General features: G+C 40.7%; 1 protein-coding gene across 1 annotated transcript in view; it reads right to left on the reverse strand.

Annotated features, from left to right (window-relative positions):
• The window catches only part of PSME4 (proteasome activator subunit 4), a 2,990,260-nt gene that overhangs the window by 566,315 nt on the left and 2,403,493 nt on the right, over nt 1-20,452 (reverse strand). Inside the window, exon 38 of the mRNA XM_044055122.1 lies at nt 8,275-8,366. Within this exon, the coding sequence (XP_043911057.1) occupies nt 8,275-8,366 (92 nt within the window). The remainder of the gene's footprint in view (nt 1-8,274; nt 8,367-20,452) is intronic.

Here is a 20,452-nt window from a genome sequence, read left to right on the forward strand (position 1 = left end):
TATTTTTTTTTTTTAAAAGAAACATTTACTAAACTATCACATGTGATATAAGCAACCATGTATTTACATAAATGAAAAAAGAAGTTGTGTGTTACCATAACATTCCATCTGTATTGTTCATCTTCATTCATTAATTCATTACTGATGGGTGTCAGTTCCGTCCTCGGAAGCGAGTCGGCATTATGCCGAGCTCGCTCCAGCCAAAATCTCTCGAGATAAGCTTTACCCATAGTGCCTTTCTCCCAGTTACCTCAGATCGAGTCTGACCATGACAAGAAAAGCAGAGGCTACATCTAAGCAAGTTCCCTAGAGTGGCATTGGACCCAGACAATCCCCCAGGAGCCTCTAGGAGGGGGAAGGAGGTTGGGACATAATGAATGAATGAAGATGAACAACATAGATGGAACCTCATGGTAAGACACAACTTCTTTATCTGATGTTAATCTTCATTCATTCCTTACTGATGGGACAGAGTCCCTAGCTACCTTATATGCCTTGGGTGGCCCCTATGGAAGAATATTCCTGAGCACCATCAAACCAAAGGAAGCTCTTCCCCTGGAGACCCGATCCAGTTTGTATTGAGAGATAAAGGTATGGGGAGTAGATTATGTTGCAGCTGCACAGATATTGTCCATGGATGCCCTTGAATGAAAAGCTATTGAAGTTGCCACAGATCTGGTGCAATGTGCTTTGATTTTGCCTGGAATAGGGGTTTTTGAATGTTGACACACCAGCAGTATACAATCTCTTAGCCATTTGGATAGAGTTACTTTAGAAACAGCTTTCCTCAGTTTCGGGCCTGAAAAGGATACAAACAATTGGTCTGATTTGTGGAATTCCTTTGTTCTATCAAGATAAAATTTCAATTGTCTATGTACATCTAAAAGGTGGAGGCAATATTTTCCTTTGTTTGAGAAATTAGGAAATAAAACTGGTAAGTCAATTGACTGGTTTACTGTGAAATTTGAAACAACTTTGGGTAGGAAGCAGGGATTTGTCCGAAGTGATACTCTGTCCTTATGAAAAATTATATAAGAACATTAATTACATAGGGCCTGAAGCTCGAAAATATGTCAAGCTGAGGTAATGGCCACTAGGAATATGGACTTCCAGGATAAGAACTTGATATCACAGGTAGCAGCAGGTTCAAAGGGGGGTTGCATTATGGCTTGAAGAACTAATGTGAGACTCCATGGTACAGCGGGTTCCTTAGTGAGTGGTCTAATATGAGATATCCCTTTTTAGGAAAGTTTTGCAAAGACGATGGGAGATTAAAGAAGAGTCCTTGAAACCACTATGAAAATTGGAGATGGCAGCTAAATGGACATGGATGGTTGATGCTGCAAGCTCCTACTCTGAAGAAATTTGACAAATAATCCAAAACTGTATTAACTGGAGCTGAATAAGGGTCAAGTTTTCTTTGCTCGGACCATATTAAGAATCTTTTCCACTTACGATGGTAAATTTTTCTGGTGGACTGTTTATGCAAAGCCAGGATAATGTCATGGACCGGGGAAGGAAGACTGTTGTGCCTGGCAATTACTGGAAGTGGAGAAACCAAACTGTCAGCTTGAGATTGACTATGTTCGGGTGAGTCAGCCCTTGGGGGTGAGAGATCAGATCTGGAGTTGGATCCAGGATCCATGGTTTGTCTAGTAGGTGAGGCAAAAGAAAGGGGAACCATACTTGGCGGGGCCAATAGGGTGCAATGAGGATCACTTTGCTTTTCAACTGGAGGGCTTTCTTCAGAAATTTTGGGATTAGGGGAAGGGGGGTAAGCGTATAGAAGTCCCGTGGGGCCAATCATGAATCAGAGTGTCCCTTGGCGACTCCCCTGCGGGGGGGGGGGGAATTAGGGCAAAATAGTTGCTGCACTTGTGGTTTGTTGGGGAGGCAAAAAGATCGGAGCAAGGCTAGCCCCAACGGTGAAGATTTTCGCCATTATGGTTAGGCTGAAAGACCACTCATGAGGCAGAAGGATACACCTGCTCAGTTTGTCTGCAATCATGTTGCAATCCCCAGGAATGTGCATTGCGATCAGAAAGGGGTTGTAAGCTATCACGCATTGCTACACTCTCATGGCCTCTCGACACAACGGGTAGGTCTTGGTTCTCCCTTGTTTGTTGATATACCAGACAACTGCCATGTTGTCTAATTGGATTGCAATTGTTCCAGATGGAAGGACAGAGCGAAACGCTTGCAACGCTAGAAGCACTGCTCTCAGTTCTAGAACACTGATATGCAGACTGGCCTCTATGGATGACCATGTGCCTTGGACAGTCTTAACCTGAAAATACCACTCACCCTTATCAGGGAAGCGTCCTTGGTCACAGAGGCCTTGGGCTGAGGAGGGGAAAAGGGTTGACTCCAAAGATTTGTATCTGGCTTCATCCACCACCAAAGGTCTTTTTTGCAATGTTCTGTTATCCGTATTTGGTAAGATAACGGATGATGATTCAGGTAATACTGACATAAAAGAAGCCACTGAAGGAGTCTAATCTTGTGATTGCGACAATGGTGATTGCTGCAGCCATCGAACCTAGAAGTTGGAGGACCTCTCGAGCCAAGGCCATGTCCTGACAGAGTATCACTCGGAGTTGAGCCCTTAGTCTTTGCAATCTGTGATCCAGAAGAGACACTTGGCAAGACTGGGTATTGAAAACTGCTGCTATGAAGTCTAAGCTCTGAGTAGGGGTCAGGTTGCTTTTCTCACAAATTTAGAGAGATCCCCAGGATTTTTGTCAATGTCAGGGTGTAGTTCAGGGCTTTTTCCATGAGATGATTGGTGGGGACGGTGAGGAGCCAATTGTGTAAGTATGGAAACACTCAGCATCCTTGTAATCTCAAGTGACCTATAACCACTGCAATACATTTTGTGAACACTCTGGGAGCTGAAGAGAGTCCAAAGGGCAGAACTCGGAATTGGTAATGATTGGCTCCTAGCCAGAAGAGAAGGAACTTTCTGGAGCGCTTGTCCATTTTTATGTGGTAATACGCATCCTGAAGGTCCATAGAGCACATCCATCGTACTTTTCCAAGATTGGAAGAATGGACTGAACCGTGACCATCCGGAATTTTGTTTGGGTGATAAACTTGTTCGGAATACTGAGACCCAAAATTGGCCTCCAGTCCCCAGTCTTTTTTGGCACTAAAAAGAATCTCGAGTAGAATCTGGATCCTATTTGGTCTGGTGGGACTGTTTGGATGACTCATTTTTGACACAGCTTTTTTATCTCTATGGCTACCGATTCCCTTTGACTGGGTGGAACATCGGGAATACGTTTTTGAGGATTTGGGAGGGAGTTCAATGGGATTTTGCAGCCTCTGGTGATTATCCTCTGCACCCAAGAATCTGTGGTTATGCAATGCCAGGCTGTTTGGTGCAGGGAAAAACATCCCCCGACTGTGTCCAGAGGAAAGCAATCAAGCCACTCTTCAGGAGTACTGATAGGGCTGTCAGGAGAAATAATCCCTGGACCCCTGATTATGTGGGCCCCCTCTGCCTCTGTAGGGGCATATTCCACTAGAGTTACCCCCTCTGCTTCTGGGGAGAACTCACCACGTGTCACGAAAAGGACCTTGAGAATTTTTGTACCACATTTTTCCACTCTGCTGGCTCCTTGAATAAGGACACTGGGGGGGTGTAGACACATACACCTATGGCAGACAGGGTTTTTCTGTCCTTCTCACACCTGGCTAACATGTCCTTCACATTAGGGCCAAATAGGGATGATGCTTCCAGAGGAACATTAAAGAAGGAAGACTTACAGGGGTCCATAAAATCACACAGGCGTATCCAGGTGTGCCATCTCATGACTACGCCTGAACCCACAGCTCTAGCTGCCCCTTTGGTTGCGTGGGATATTAACTGCATGGACCAGTTAGATATAGATTCCAGGGTCACTAGTTGTGAGGCAACTTTGTTGCATACCTCATCAAACACTTGTCTTGCTAAGGTACCAGAGAGTTCAGAAACTAGATCTCTTTGGAGCCTAGTAAAATGTGCTAGATAGTTCAAGGACCTAACAGCGAAGGTCAATGATGCAAACACTCACTTCCCTAGTCAGTCCACCACCTGGGACTTCCTGTCATGTGGGTGATCCACCTGCCTCTCCTCTGCAAGCTCCTTTTTCGTGGCAGCCGCCACCACCATAGCGTCCACTGAAAGACCCTTAGACCAGTGTAGGTTCTCTTCCGGGGGTGATAACATTTTATCTGTTCTCTTTGGAATAGGTTTAACAGTGTTGGGATTCTTCCAAGTCCTTTGCACCACAAGTTGTATCAGTGTGTCTGCAAGTGGGGTCACCCAAGAGGTAGAGGGTCGAGCACAGAAAGCCTGCAGAAAGACGAACTCCTTGGAGGAAGGGTTGGAGGGCTTCCAATCACCCCCTCTGTTTTAAGATTTCAAGGATGTCTCCAAAGGAGACACCTTTAAGGGATGACCATGGGGACAATTCCCCTTCATCGTAGTCCACATCCTCAGTGAGAGACTCTTTGGGGGAGTCAATGTGCTTCCTCTTGCATGATTTCTTCCTAGGTCCTTCTTCAGGGGGGGTTTCTGTAGAGGACTCAGAAGAAGGAACACCCTGCAATAGGGTCTCCTGAGGCTTTTGTGCTTGATGTCCCATAATGGTGGTTTGTGTCAGTTGTGGCAGAGAGGGAAGAGTCACTGGGTAGTCCAACGTCGATGGTTTGCCAGCAGTGGCAAATGCTCTTTCCTTTGCCTGGAATGCAGGCCCACCTGAAGAGGGATGGGAGCCCAGAACTGAGAACAACAACCTTGGAACCGGGGTCACACCCCACTCCAGTGAACCAGTCTCCAAGGATGGAGTCTCAAGAGAAGCTGGTATTGCGAAAGCCCCCGGAACAAAGGACAGCACCGTAGAAAAAAATCGGAGCCGCTCCTGGAGCCAGAGAAGTCGCAGCCCAACCGCGATGCTGAGAAAGCCTCAATTCCGACTGAATTGAAGGCCAAAGGGACAACTCTGAAACCACGGTGAGATCCACCGGTGGGAACGTAGTCATGGGTACCAGAATAGATGTCGGTTCATGCCTGCTCCAAGGTCGAAGGAGGAGACTAAGCTGGAGTCTTTGGATAAGTACCCTCAACTCCTAATAGGAGGGGGGTCTTGGATGAAGTAGTAATCCCTCTAGCCGTAAGCAAGTGATCAACAAGACGTATCACATCAAGTTCCGAAAGGCTCCTGGTTGATCTAGTGGATATTCCTGAGGGGGAGTCAGGCCTCTCTAGGAATGGGCTAAACTGTTGCCCCAGAAAAAGGTTCCACCTTTGGAGAATATTGGGTCCGAGGCTCCAACAGCACCGAAGTCTCAGTGGAGGCTTGAGTACTCAGGAGTCAGTTTTTCTGGGCTTGAAAAGGCTGTAGTCTGTGCTGAATTTAAATCACTGGACGGCACCAAGGGAGACAAAATATGGAGATGCACTGTCAGTGTCATAGTACTCAGTGCCAAAATGGTGATCGGTGCCGATGGTACAGCTTTAGTAGGTGGTACCATAGAAGGATGGTAGCAGTCATTTCTGGTGCAGTAGTCACTTTTAAATGTTTAGATTTTGGTTCCTCTGATTTTTCACTGGGTGAGGATGGAACTGAGTGCAATCTCTTTAGGATTTACTTGGAGGGGATGAACCCTCCGGCACAGAGACAGCCTCTGAAAAAGGCATTTTAAGAGGGCCTTTCAGAATAAGTTTGTTTTGTCTCTCATTAAGAGTTCTAGAACTGAACCACGACAAATATCACAGGGAGGCTGGACAGATAAATGAGGTAAATTCAAACAAGACACACAAGATGCGTGAGAATCAGAATTCGGCATCTTACGGCCGCACTGGTCATATTGTTTGAAACCAGATGCTCCCTTCTTTGCTGACATGACTACAGAAATGCAGGATACAGAAAGATTTTTATTGTTTTTTTTTTAATTAAGGAACTAAGAGAGGAAGGAGAGAGTATACCAACAATGGTATTAGAGAAATTTACCACAAGGGTAAGGGAATGGGGATACCAGCAATGGTATGAGAAGAAATACCTCAAAAAGGTAACAAAGAGCAGTAAAGGGAGTAAAAAAGGACTTTCCAAGAAATAGGGTAAACTAGCGACTAACAAGAAGGTTGAAAAGGATTTTCAGAAAAGGTTAGGAAAATGTATTTATTTACGTAAGCTTAGTCGAGTGCTGGCTTGACACAGCTTTTCGGCAACACAGCAAACGAGATCTGGGGTAACTGGGAGAAGGGCACTATGGGTAAAGTTTAACTCGAGAGTTTTTGGCGGGTGCAAGCTTGATATAAGGCTGATTCGGTTCTGAGGACGGAACCGACACCCATCAGTAAGGAATGAATGAAGATTAACATCAGATCAAACCATTTTGACATAATTTTAGTTGCAAAAATTAAGCTTCACAAATCATATTGGCATAATTGTACTTGCAGACATTATACATCACTTATAGTCTATCCAGTCATTATCAGTCAAACAAAACATAGCTCATTCAAATCCTGCCTTCTTTTAAACCTCATTCTCCTCTGCATGTATTGTTGCCACAATTTCCATATTTTCTATGCAATTTGCTCCATCCCTTTTCTGAAAATCCCAATTCCAGATGTTTTATGTCTGTTACTATATTCACTACTTCTACTACAGTTTGTTTAGACTATGATTTCAATTTTCTAGCAATTGTTTTATTGGCAGCCACCATAATTAGACTCAGCAAGGTCTTACTATGTGTGTCAAGGCAATTCTGACTCTGTATCATAGCTCAAAAAAATAATTTCCTTGGTTATACCAATTTGTTCACCCAGTATCTCTGACAGACTAGTATGCAGAGAATCTTTCAAGTCTGCCAACTCATTACACTCCCAGAAAATGTTCCCAATTACTTGTCTCTTTCCCACCACACCTCCAACATTTGCCGTCTACCTGAAGAAAAATTCTTTGGAGTCTACTTGGGGTATAAAAATATCTATGTAAACACTTCCAAGCAAAGATGCTAAATCTTCTAGACTTTGTTGCATATTTGCTAAACATAAGCATATATATCCCCGCACTGTTTCTTTCTGAATTGCTTATCCGATCTCTCTTCCTAATCATTTCTAACATCCTCTGAATGATTCTTACAATTATCATGCAATATTTTATACGCTCTTCTAATTATCCCTTTTTTAACAGCAGCTTCTGTTCTAGATTCTACTAAAAACTCTACCAGTGCTGGTCCTTCACTTAGGATCCCCCTATTTCTTTCTCTTTGCCTACACTCTTTTATCAATCCTTGATAGGGAAGGTGATCTCTAGCCTGCAGTCCAAATAAATTCTTGGCCTCTTCCCATTCCATTACCTTTCCCTCTCTAATTATCTGCTCCCAATACCTTGGTTCTTCTGTCAGTTTTCTCCAATAGATCCTATCCCTCTCTTGCCTACTGTATGTATCCCTAATTGCAGTCATCCCTATCAAGAGAATCTCCTTTCTCCATTTCCATGTTGGCTTAGTTCTTAGAATACTTTCTGCCACTTTATGAATACAATATTCTGTATGGTTATTGTTACACTCCTTAAGTATCTGCATCCAAAACCCCAGTCTCTCCTTGTTTCCTGACCTTTCCCTGTTTCATCATCACCCCTTTCCACTTTGAATTATAGGTTTTTGCTTGTGCTATGTACCTTGGGATGTTTTACATCTACCTGTGCTACCACCAGCTGAAGCAGATGGGACCTCAGTTTAACATCATATCTGAAGGAAGGCACACAACCATCCATCATGAGGGTAAGAGACACTTGTGCCATAGTCATAACGCAGGCTAGCCATGAAGGGTATTTCTTCTTTCTTTGCCCAACCCTTCCTCTTGTGGCTGACATGACGGCTTGCTATACCTCCCCCGTGGGTGTGCACATTACAGCCTAGCTCAATGCAGACTGCTACATGGATGCAACTTGACAGCCCCATGCACATGCTCTGAGCCTACAGTGCTGCATGCCATGCTGCTCTCTCACTACAGTAGCTGAGTGTATTGCAGTGGGTGGGCCACCTTTTATCCCCCAAAATTGAGCACAACAATGTCGACTACTCATCCTCATCCTCCCCTGCCCCATCACTTCCAGTGCTTCAACTGCTAATCAGTCTCAGGATATCTGGGCTATAGTTTGATCTTCACTCCTCTATGTCATGCAGCTAGGCTGAAACACAATTTCAAATATGACACAGTGAGTGAATAAGTAAAGGAAAAAAACATATTTCATCAACTTTGCTTTAATGAACAGTACTTACCAAGCATCTACAAATGATCCCCCTTCTCCACTGACTGGCGACTCTATAAGCATTTCAAAGAGCCAGTGAAGCTTTCGAGGATCTCTGCTTTCCTATACATAAAAAAAAAAAAAAAACTTAAAATAACTATGCAAAAGAAATGTTGTCATATAGTGTGCAGTCATTTCTCAACCCAGTCATACACCTTAAATACGCCTTTATTAAATTACATTAAGAAGTTTCAGATTTGTCTTAAACAAAAATTAAAGTCTTTGCAGTATCCTAAAAAAGAAGAAATCTTCAAATTAAGGCTATCTAGGAAGTTAATTACTTTGCTTTGTTAAAATAAATATAATGGGTGCATAAATATGATGTGTTGTTTACTAGATAGCCATCTATAAGAGATATGTTTTTACACTTAGAAAGTCTAAAAAATTATTTAAGAATTACAAAAGTCCACCCACCACTGCAGACAGCAGACATATTACTAACATTTCGGTTGACCTACAAGAGTATATTACTCATGGATGGGTATATCTATTCTACCAATCACACTTCAAACACTTTTTACTGTATGATCCCACGCATGGCTTGCATACAAGAGTATAACAATGCATGTTGTGATGTAACTTGTCAGCCACCCAACAGTTCTCCACAGCAATGCCAAGCAAACTCATGCAAATCAGAAAATAAAGTTTTAACATTTACATCATTATACAAGTAAAATGAAGTACACACTTGCCAGACTTTCAAACTCCAGTACATATGGCTGGCATAGGAAATGCTCAGCAACAAGTAGGATAGAGACGAGCTACTTCTGATCCACCAAGGAAATTTTCTTGTAAAAAAAATTGATTCAACAAGTGCATCTGTTGCATCTAATACCAATAACGCCCGTAAATGGGTCCTAGACAGGGTCGAATCCCAAAAAGATCCCTTGAGTGTGGAAAGAATTGGATAGTCATGCAAGTGAAGACAGGAATTCTGAAGTACTGGACATCAGAAATGCAACCCATCTCCTTTACTCACTGTTGGGAATATAATGCTTAGTGAAGGTGTATATCAAAGCCAAACTGGCTGTAGCATGCTTGACTGCAATGGAAAGACTCCTGAAGATAGCATGGAAGGCTGCCTCTCTTTTCAGTGAAGTGAGCTCCGACTACAACATTTCCCATTGGGTGGCTAGCAGCCACAAGATAAAAGGTAATCTAACTGGCAAGGTCACCTGGAAAATGCATAAAAACTGCAAACTTTTCTCCTCCATGGTAAGGAGATGAACAACTGGTCTACCTTGCTTAACTGCCACACCCAATGCAGGTATCACCTGAGCTACTCCTGTATTTATAAACACACACCGTGTGCAAAGAAACCCATCATCTCATATTCATAGGCTTCCACCTCAAAAAAAAAAAAAAGAGACAAACTGATGTAGGGATGACAACACAAGCACCACAGGAAGAAAGTGTGAGTTCATCAAACAGGAATTCTATCCTTGGGAAAGATCAGATTTGGTTCCCTACATTAAAACAGCCTAAATTTCCAACAGCCTAAGAGTAGAAGGGATGCTTATGAGAAAAAAAAATTACAATATAAACTTTGAATGCTGATGAGCTAGAAGGCTCAAAAGATGGGAGGCACACCTCTCAACCTAGAAACATCAAAAATCTGGACAAGGCCCATGAAAAATAGGTACAAATCTGTACACTGATTAACATAAAATGTGCATACAGAATTACCTAACCCCACCCACTCCAATAGAATTGTGGGATACCAACTTTCAAATGCAAACTGAAGAACAGACAACTAAAACATGGCAGCAGAGTCCATCTGCAGCCATTCCAATGTCCCATTACCTGGCTAGTTTGCCCCATTTACCATAAACACTAATGTGTGCATACTGCTTTACTTTTACAATGATTATTTGGATTTTATTTTTATATTTTACAGCACAATGCACAAACACTAATAGACATCTGCTAAACAAAGCAATATTGTCTCACAATGAAAATAAACGTGGCATTAAAACTTCTCTGCCCTTGAAAATCACATTCATTGAAACCCACACCACATCAAAAGAAAATGTGTCTGGCCAGTGGTGGATAAAGATTACCTTTGGGCTGTTTTCAAATCATTGGCCCCTTACACACAAAGCAAGAAACATTCACGTGTTCTTTGATACACCTTCCTGACTTTATTAAATTATATTCCTTGCATAATATAGCACACTTGTTAGACAGAGCACATTTTAAATTTATTGTTTGAACATTTTTCCAGCAGGCAATGAAACAAAATACATGAACTGATAATGACAAAACTACCCAATTCAGAATATTTCCATCATAAAAGTCTACTTACACGCCTACACATATATATATATGTGTGTGTGTGTATATATATATATATATATATATATATATATATATATATATATATATATATATATATATGTGTGTGTGTGTGTGTGTGTGTATATATATATATATATATATATATATATATATATATATATATATATGTGTGTGTGTGTGTGTGTGTATATATATATATATATATATATATATATATATATATATATGTATGTATGTATAAATAGAATGACAGTAATGTAAGTGTAAGCCATAGGCATCTTGCACAGCTTCTCGCACTTATTTTCAATTTCAGGTTTTTTTTGGGAGGGGGGACAAAAGGCAAAAAACCAGGGACACGTTTTAAACATTGCTTGTATAATTTTGGAAAGTTGCTAGAATACATGTTATGCTACCACCATGCATTTCATTGCCAAGTCTTTTACCCAGGATCCTGTGCACTACAGTCAGAGCAACATACCACTATGCCAAATCAGCAGTTTCCTGAAAGATAGTAAGACTGAAACTTAAATGGCTGTCATTTAGTGAATTCAGTTCTCACTTCTCACCATAGCTCTCAAACTCTTAGCACAAAAAACCTGGACAAAGCCAATTATGGGGAATAATTATGGGGAATACAAAATTCAGTTCTCACTTCTCACCACAGCTCTCAACTCTTAGCACAAAAAACCTGGACAAAGCCAATAATGGGAAACTACAGCCTCAAAATAGGGACACATTTCATATACTGATCTTATAAACTTAGAAAATTGCTAGAATAAAAGGTTTTCTGTTACCATTTATTTTCTGAAGAATATGAAGTCTGAAATTCAAATGCTTGTCATTATTTAGTGAATTCAATCCTTCGGTGATTTGCCACAAAAATCCTGAAAAACCACAGATTTTATGAGGAACAGCTCAAAAATAAGAGGCATATGTGACTGAACCATGATAATCCATTCTCCTTGACCTTCTCTGCAGTTGTGGCTACTTTGGCTTCAGAGGTTCATATCTAGTTTTATATATACACGCATGCACACACACACAATATAATTATTATTCAGTCTGAAAACAGAATCATATTCATGATATGTATTATATATATATATATATATATATATATATACTGTCAAGTGGACTTGCATTAATAATATTTCCACAGGGATGTCATAACAGAATTATAAATTATTTCCTTACTTCAGTCCATTCCAAGTGTGACTGGGAAGCATGTTTTTTCTGAATACATAGTCTGAGTATACTACTCACATGGACAACCAGCATACCAACAGGCAACATTAAACCCTGTTTTCTCTGTGGCATTTGGGTATTGCAACATTTAAAATGCACACTGGTGAACAACAGTTGTAATTCTATAGCATGGACTCAATGCCTTTAGTCCTGACAGCCTGCTGTATGCATTGTGAATTTAGACAGAGTGAAGATAGTGTGGCTATTTCCAAATTCACAATTAAAAGTATTCTGTGAGCTGTCAGGACCACAGTCAGAAATACAAAGAAACCACAGAGTGCATGCTTGTGCTTTGTTTGACATGTCCTAGAATGATGGGAACAATAAATGATATTTTCCGAGTTTGATTATAAGAGCACACACACACACACACACACACCCGTAGCAATACAAATCATTTCTGCAATAAAAGTCCGTTCAGCAATAAAAAATGTTTCTACCATAAAAAGTCCGTTCAGCAATACAAAATGTTTTTCCTACAATAAAAAGTCTGTTCAGCAATACAAAACATTTCATACACGCACCAGTTCATCCTGCCAGCCAGAATAAAAAGTCCATTCAGCAATACAAAACGTTTCTGCAATAAAAGTCCGTTCAGCAATACAAAATGTTTCTACAATAAAAAGTCTGTTTAGCAATACAAAACGTTTTCTACAATAAAAAGTCTGTACAGCAATACAAAATGTTTTCTACAATAAAAAGTCTGTACAGCAATACAAAACATTTCTGTAATACATGCAGCAGCCAGTTCATCCTGCCAGCCAGAATAAAAAGTCCATTCAGCAATACAAAACATTTCTGCAATAAAAAGTCTGCAATACAAAACATTTCTTGAGGTTGTAAGTGCAATTCCTGGAGTTCATTTGCCGTCGAACACAAGATAACCATTCCCGCTCGCAGAGCATTTGAACAGCCAGCCAAGCCCCAGCCAGAAATGTGTGCATGTGAGCCCTTGAGCTCAATTCCAACAGGCAGGTAGCCCCAACGGAGCTGACATCATCACGCATGTGATGACATCAGCTCAAAAAGCGAAAAACATAATTAAAAATAAACAAACTGGGAAAAAAACTGGAAATGAAGGAGTGCCACGTGGGAATCGTGCACCCCATTATTTGGACCCCAAAACTTGGCAAAAACAGAGTAATTCGGTACAGTTGGGAAGTATGGTTGGAGGTCTAGCCTATCAGCCATAAAATTCAGATCTCACGGAAAAGAACAGAGATGCAAGTACCACATTAATAACTGTGTTTTCTTTTGCCAGTGAGGAAAAGTTCTTGCAATGTACCACATCTGGAAGACAAAAGGCCAGGTATGGCCTCCAAATCTGCAGCAACAGAACAGGACAGGGATGGCTCATAGCATCCTGCTCACTTCCACATAAATATAAACCACAGAAGGCTGATGCCCATGTTTATGACCCACATCAAGATGAGTACCATACCATACACAAGTATTTCTGTCCCCTTGCTTAATATATTACATGGCTGAATGAATGAAGTAAGATCCATGGAAGCAACCTTCTCTGTAAGGCCTTCAGGAGCAAATGCACTGCACTCAGTTCCAGCTGGCAACATACTTGGAGAGCCTAGGTAAGATTGTCAAAAGCAAGCAAAGCATCTGGAATCAGACTCCATAACAGGCACAGACACAGAACTAGAAGAACAATCAGAAGGCTGAGACTTGGTGATAAGGGTGCAACACAAAGAAAACGTCAAAAAATGCAGAGTGGTTCTGAAGTCACAAACACTTCACAGTACAGTACAACACTCCGTTTCATGCATTCAAATACCATCATGAAGACTGCAGAAACCATTATACCCTGATGGAGCAGCAGATTCCAAGCCTCAACCATGCCTTGCATCCCCTGCCAGCAAGCCAAAGCCACAATCTCTATGACTATTCTAAAGACCACAGCAAGCAATCAACACTGGCGAGTGTATAATTCCATGGCAATAAAGCATTTCCTCTGAAGAAGAATTCAAAAGCACTTTCTCAACTGCCCACAACAAGGTTCTTCTAGGGAATTACTAGATGGTGCTACCAGGAGTCAGGTGTCCAGATAAAGTAACACCAAGAGATTTGTCTAATGCAAGACTTCAGTAACCATGAATAACATCTTAGTAAAGACCATGGGTGCTGAGGAAAGCACAGATGGCAAGAAGCTACATTGAAACTGATGCCGACTCAAAAAATGAAAGAAATCTTACGTTTGTATCCCAGATGCTGATTTGCCAGTTATCACCATGTTCGGTTGTAGTATTTTATTTACCTATATTTCTTTTATTTCAGTGCATACTCGCTAACTGGGCACAAATTAGTTTGTCAGTGTTCAGGAGCCATCTCTGAACACAGATAATGATTATCTTGTTAGAGAGGGCAATTTGCTGCTGTTCTGGAATTTCAAATTACTGCTGACCTGTTAGTTGTATTCTGATTGTCTGTTTCAGTTTTCTGTTTTTATTATCAATTATGCTGGTTTGTGCTGCAGAGCACTCCTAGCTATACCTCTTGTAGTAACAGTATCTGGTTACTTCTTTTCAGTAATCACCATTAAAGTGACTAGGCAGACTTGATGGGTGTCCGGCTATTGATTAATGTGCTCATTCAGTGTTTCAGCATAGTGTTATTACTGAAAGTTGCATATGGTTCTGTGATGTTATTAGCTGCTAGTCGAGCATTTTATAGCTATGCTGTTACCTTTAGATTAAATATATTTGTGCTAAGCTACTAATATATGCATGCTCAGTTGCTACAGGACTGCTACCATCTGAGTAGATTACTACTGCAGTAGTTGTTTTACCAGCTGTGCTGCTCTCTCAGTTTTAATTTTACACCTGTTATCCAGGGGACTGGTCCGAGGACCCTTTCCAGCAATGAATGACCTGGTCCAAATAGGTAAAGACATCATCATCAGTAATCACTTTTTTCCCATTTTCTACACTGGGGGTCAGACTGTCTTGTCAACTGTTGTCATCTCTCGCTGTTCAGTGCCACTTCCCCTGCCTTCTTCGAAACTCATGCCTGACCGTCACAGGTCTTCTCTCAAAGAATCCATCTGCCTCTTTTCTTGACACTCTTGTTTCCTCTTGCTTCTTCCTGACTATCCCAAATCTTCTTCACCAGATCGTCTTCTGTTTTTCTGCACATGCACCTAAACCACCGTAATCTGTTCTGATTTACCTTTTATGCAACTGGAGCTACTTTGGCTTCTGCTCCTCTGTCTTCCTTTCTTTGTCTGTCCCACAGTGCACAGTCTATCACCCATCTCAGGCAGTTAATCTCCATTACCTCTAGCTTACTCAATTCCTCTGCCTTTTCTGCCCAGATTTCAGTACCATATAGCAGTACTGGTCACACCACTGTTTTGTACACCTTACTTTTCAGCTACTTTGGCATTCTTCTGTTATATAATACATCTGACACTTTGTGCCAGTTGGCTGTAGCCCCCCTGATTCTAGCGTTGACCTCCTCATTCAGACTTCCCTTCTCCTCAACCACTCCTCCCTATTTTCCCTTCTATCTCAGTTCTCAGCTTCTTAACTCCACCACTTGCTGACATTACAATGGTCTTATCTGTACTCAGTTTCATTCCGTGTGCCCTCAGTTTTGCATTCCATTCCCTTATCCTTTGAAGTTCTTGCTCACTCGCCAGTAATGCCACATCATCTGCATACAGCAACTTTGTTAATCTGTCACCCCCCAATTTGTTTGCTAATGTAGTCCATCACCAGTATGAACAAAAATGAGCTCAGACCTGAACCCTGGTGCACACCAACTCCCATTGGGAACCCCACTGTGAGACCGAACACTGCTTGTACTTGAGTCACTGGGTCCTTGTACCCAGCTTGCACTAACTCTATCAATGCTTCTGGGACACCAAAGGACTGTCCAAATTAACTTTCTTGGGACCCTGTCATATGCTTTCTCCAAGTTTAGGAATGCCCAGTTGGATGTTTTCCTCATCTCTGGTTTCTTCTCATCCATCTGTCTCACTGCAAACAATGGGTCATTTGTGCTGCATCCTGATCTGAATTTGAACTGCTCATCTCCCATCTTACTTTCTACTACTCTGCATATTTGTTTATCAATTACCCTCTCCAGAACTTTCATGCAATGTGACAGGAGTTTGATACTTCTGTCCTGCCCACAGTTGTGAATGTCTCCTTTGTTCTTGAACACTGGCACCAGTATGCTTACTCTCCAGTCATCTGGGATACACCTTTCTCTCCACACTGCTATGAGTACCCTCGGGAACCATTTCTTCACTATCTCACCAAGCATCTTTATCATATCTGCTGTGACCTCATCCAAACCTGCTGCTTTCCTCAATTTATTTTTCCTTAGTGCTGGTCTTACTTCTATGTGGTTTCCTCCTCTTCTATCATCGTAGGCTGTGTCTGGGGCAGTACAGCTTCTGTGGGATTTTCAAAAAAGGCAAAGACACTACATAATAAACATGTACAATGTACTGAACAGAGTTAAACATTTTACAGACTGTGCAACATAAAGTATACATAGGTTCTTAGGTGTGTACTAGATTAACAAACACAAGGGCCCTTTTCAGCCTAGCCATGCATCCCAAATCTCTGGCAAGCTCTAGTACCCTTGAAAAGTGCAAGCAGAAGCTTGATAGATGAAACATTTACAAGCAGGGCCTGGAAGATGAACCATTTACAGGCCACCTCTGTCCCTTAGAGACACAGGTGCCAAAACAGGGATACATTTCCTTTTCCCCATCTAACTGTCCAAGTTACATTTGAATTAAGTTAGGGAAGAACTCTGCTTGACATGGATGGGGAGCTTGTTCCATAGATGATGTAGTCTCTGGGATACATACCTGTCTCTTCAACAGGTCCTGTTTATAACAAAGGCAAGGTTTAAGTCTTTAGAATGGGTAATTCTGGTGTTATTTCTTTTGCAGATATGCAGGAGGTCCATCAGGGTGGGGTCTGACAATGCCAGGCATACATATATCTCCCCTCAAAGGTTTACTATCAAAAGCACGAAAATCACTTCCGCGGCAAATAACGTCGACTCAAACTTACTAAGTAGGTTGTATGGTCGACGCAACAATGTCAACAAATTCTGTCGACCATAGTGTCTAAATTCCCCATTCACAACAATGCTGTGAATCCCTGCTCTGTGTACATCCTTCTGAATAGACATACACACAAACGTCGACATTCTGACTGTCGCTCCTACCATGTTCAAGAAGGTGGCTGTCAGACATGTTAACATCGACCTTTTGACTGTAAACCCCCTCAACAGCCTGTAGGAGAAAGAAAAAACAGGGACAGGGCCTTGAGGCGGTCTGCATAGGATATGTTACTTATGCCCTGTATTCTTTTAGTGATGAGCCTTTGTGGACATTCCAATTGTTGTATGTGCCTAGCTAACAGCAATTTAGTAAACAGATGTTTCTTTTAAAGTACACAGAACCCTAACTACATACAATGCAAAAGAATAGAAGTGTGTGTGTGTGTGTGTGTGTGTGTGTGTGTGTGTGTGTGTGTGTGTGTGTGTGTATATATATATATATATATATATATATATATATATATATATATATATATATATATATATACACACACGCACACACATATATATATATATATATATATATATATATATACATACACACAGTTCAGAAGAGTGCAACTGCAAGACCCATTTTATACAGAAAGAAAAAAAAATCATGAACAAATCAAGAAAACGGTAGTTCATAGGAATCATATATATTACACGTGAAATGTACAGATATAAATGTCCTATTTGTAGACTGCACCTCTAGAAAAAGAAAGAAAAAATGAAGAAAGCCATTGCAGTAAATGAAGAAAATGTGGGAAAGCATTAAAGGAGTTGTTCTGTAAAAAAGTAGACATCTTATATCTCAGAGACACTTACATTTGTTGTTTTGCACATGGTAAAATGACTGACCAAGTTTGACATGCATTTCCTTTAACATAGCTTCTAAATACCAGCTGAAAAACCCTTGCTGTCCCCATAGTTTGAATAATAAGCACACCAACAGAGATAACAATCTAGCCATTTCCAAACCTAAACTGGACCACAAGGTGACTAAGTTTTAACAAGAAACTGACTTATTTTGAGGCTTTCCTGCAACTTGAGCATACTTTGTGTAGCTACTGAAACCTGGTTTCAAGGTAAAGACAGCACTCTTTCCATACCTGTGTTTTGTGCCTACCACGCATTCAGAACAGAGAGAAACTGATGGCAAATTCAATATTTGTGAAGGGCCTTGTAACCTCTAGACAGATTTCCAGAGACCCACAAATAAACTCATTGAACTCAACTTACTCTAAACATGACAAGCTATCAACTTACAGCATGGCACAACAGGACACCCTACATGCCCTATGATGACCACTTATGACTCTTAACTGTACTTGAGGAACTACCCACTGCCAAAATGCTATAATGGAAGGTTTCAAACAACTTTAATAAACTGAAGCACCTCTATTTCCAAAACTGCATTATGTACAAGGATTTGTAGATTTACTAGACAATTCTTAAGAAAAGACGGCTACAAACCAACTCAGGGACATAATATTCTTTAGTAGTTCATAGAATTTCTTCTTCTCAAAAACAATCAATCCAAACCTGCCGGGGAACATAATATAACCACTACAAGTACCAGTCCTTCTAGTTTCTCTATGTCTGCTTAAGTTTGACCATGAACTTATAAGCTTTTCTTCCAAAATCTTTAAAACCTCTGCAGTCAATAATGCTGAAATTAAGGATTTCAAACAGACAAACCTCCTCAAACTCTAAGATGAGCTATCCAAATCCCCTTGTATTACTTGAGATTTGACAAAGACACAGCTGCTAATTATGCAAGACAGTTTCTTGTCCCATCTACATTAAGTGTCTAGCACTGGCCAAATATACCAGAGCCAAATACAATGGGAAGTTTGAGAATAAATCATCCTGATGGTCCACCAACCTAAACACTGTAACAAGAGAAAAACCATACTTATATCATACAGCAGATCTAAAATTCCTCACATTAAAAACTGCATCAATATAAGCAAAGAACAAGAAGTTACTACCGGAGCCAGGAAGGCAAATCATGAAATGAAAGTTGTGTACTTACCCCAATGACAGATCCACATTGTCTCATTTTTATCTGGTTTAACATTTGAGTTGTCAGATCTGATCAAATCCAACCTTGTCTCTGACTCCTGTACCCACAATTTTCTCTCCTTCTGTCTAAACTATCACAAATAGAGTTTGCTGGCTGCTTCTAATCATAGAGAAAAAATGTTTTATCTTAATAAGAACAAAAAAAATTCTCACAGAATAAAATAACTTATTGAGTATGCCAAGCTTGTAAGATTACCTTACACAGAGTCTTACTTGAGGTGTGTTTGAGCACCAGATGTCTGTAGATGGCAACTGGAAGGGGGTAGGTAGGAGGGATGTTGAATTGGATGAAAATGAGACAACATGGATCTATAATTTTATTAAGTATATAACTTTTATATCTAATGATGTCTATTTTCATCCGATTCAACATTTGATACAGACTCCCAAGCTGCCTAAAAGGATCTGGGTAATATCAAGGAAGGACATTCCTGAGAATGGTAGAACCAAAGGATGCACAAGCCCTAGACTGCACATCCATTTTGTAACGACATATGTAGGTATGAATTCTTGACCAAGTTGCTAATGCACAAATGTCATCAATGGGAGCTCTTTTCATAACTGCTGTAGAGGTAGCAATTGCTTTAGTGGAATGAGTATATAGACAATCCTGGAGTTTTATAAGGAAAGGAAATGCTGTCTGACAGCCAATTAGAAAGTGTAACTTTTGACACATGGTTTCCCAATTTTGCTTTGTCTGTGAACATCTAATGTGTGAAGCATAAGTTCTCCTTTGCTAGAGTGATTGGGGAAAACTGGCAAATCAATGGATTGATTCAAATTTGCTTCAGATGAAACTTTTGGTATAAAAGTAGGACTTGTACTCAATGATAATGTCTCTTTGTGAAAGATGAGAAAACATGTCTTGCGTGAGAGTGCCTGTAATTCTGAAACTCATCTAACGGAGGTAATGGCAATCAGGAAAACAGTTTTCCAAGAGAGAACCATCAAGTTAGCCAATGTGACAGGCTCAAAGGGTTTCTGCGTAAATGACTGAAGTAACAATGTGTCATCCCACAGAGAAACTGGTTCTCAAACAGAGGGCCTCAGTAAGAAAGTTCCTTTGCGGAAAGCTTTTGATATCCTATGAGAAGCAATGGAAGAGTCATTATGGCCTCAGTGAAAATCTGAAATGGAAGCCATTTGAACTTACCAGAAAAACTAGAACCCTCGTGAAAAAGTTCTGTAAGAAATTCCAGTATCGTCGGGAGAGGGGCAGATAAAGGGTCCAGTCCTTTTCATGATGCCCAAATAGAAAATCTTTATCATTTGTTTTTATAAGTCTTTTGGGTGATTGTTTTTGAGAAGAAGAAATTCTACGAACTACTGAAGACGACAGTCTGGCATCTCTGGCTTTCATTAAAATTGGAGAAATCATGTCGTTAACTTTAGGGCTTGTAGATCCAGTAGAGGCATCCCAGACAGGTGAATCAAGATCCAGA

The sequence above is a fragment of the Protopterus annectens genome, chromosome 1.part2 (assembly GCF_019279795.1).
Source record: "Protopterus annectens isolate FY-2018-M chromosome 1.part2, PAN1.0, whole genome shotgun sequence".
NCBI lineage: Eukaryota > Metazoa > Chordata > Ceratodontiformes > Protopteridae > Protopterus > Protopterus annectens.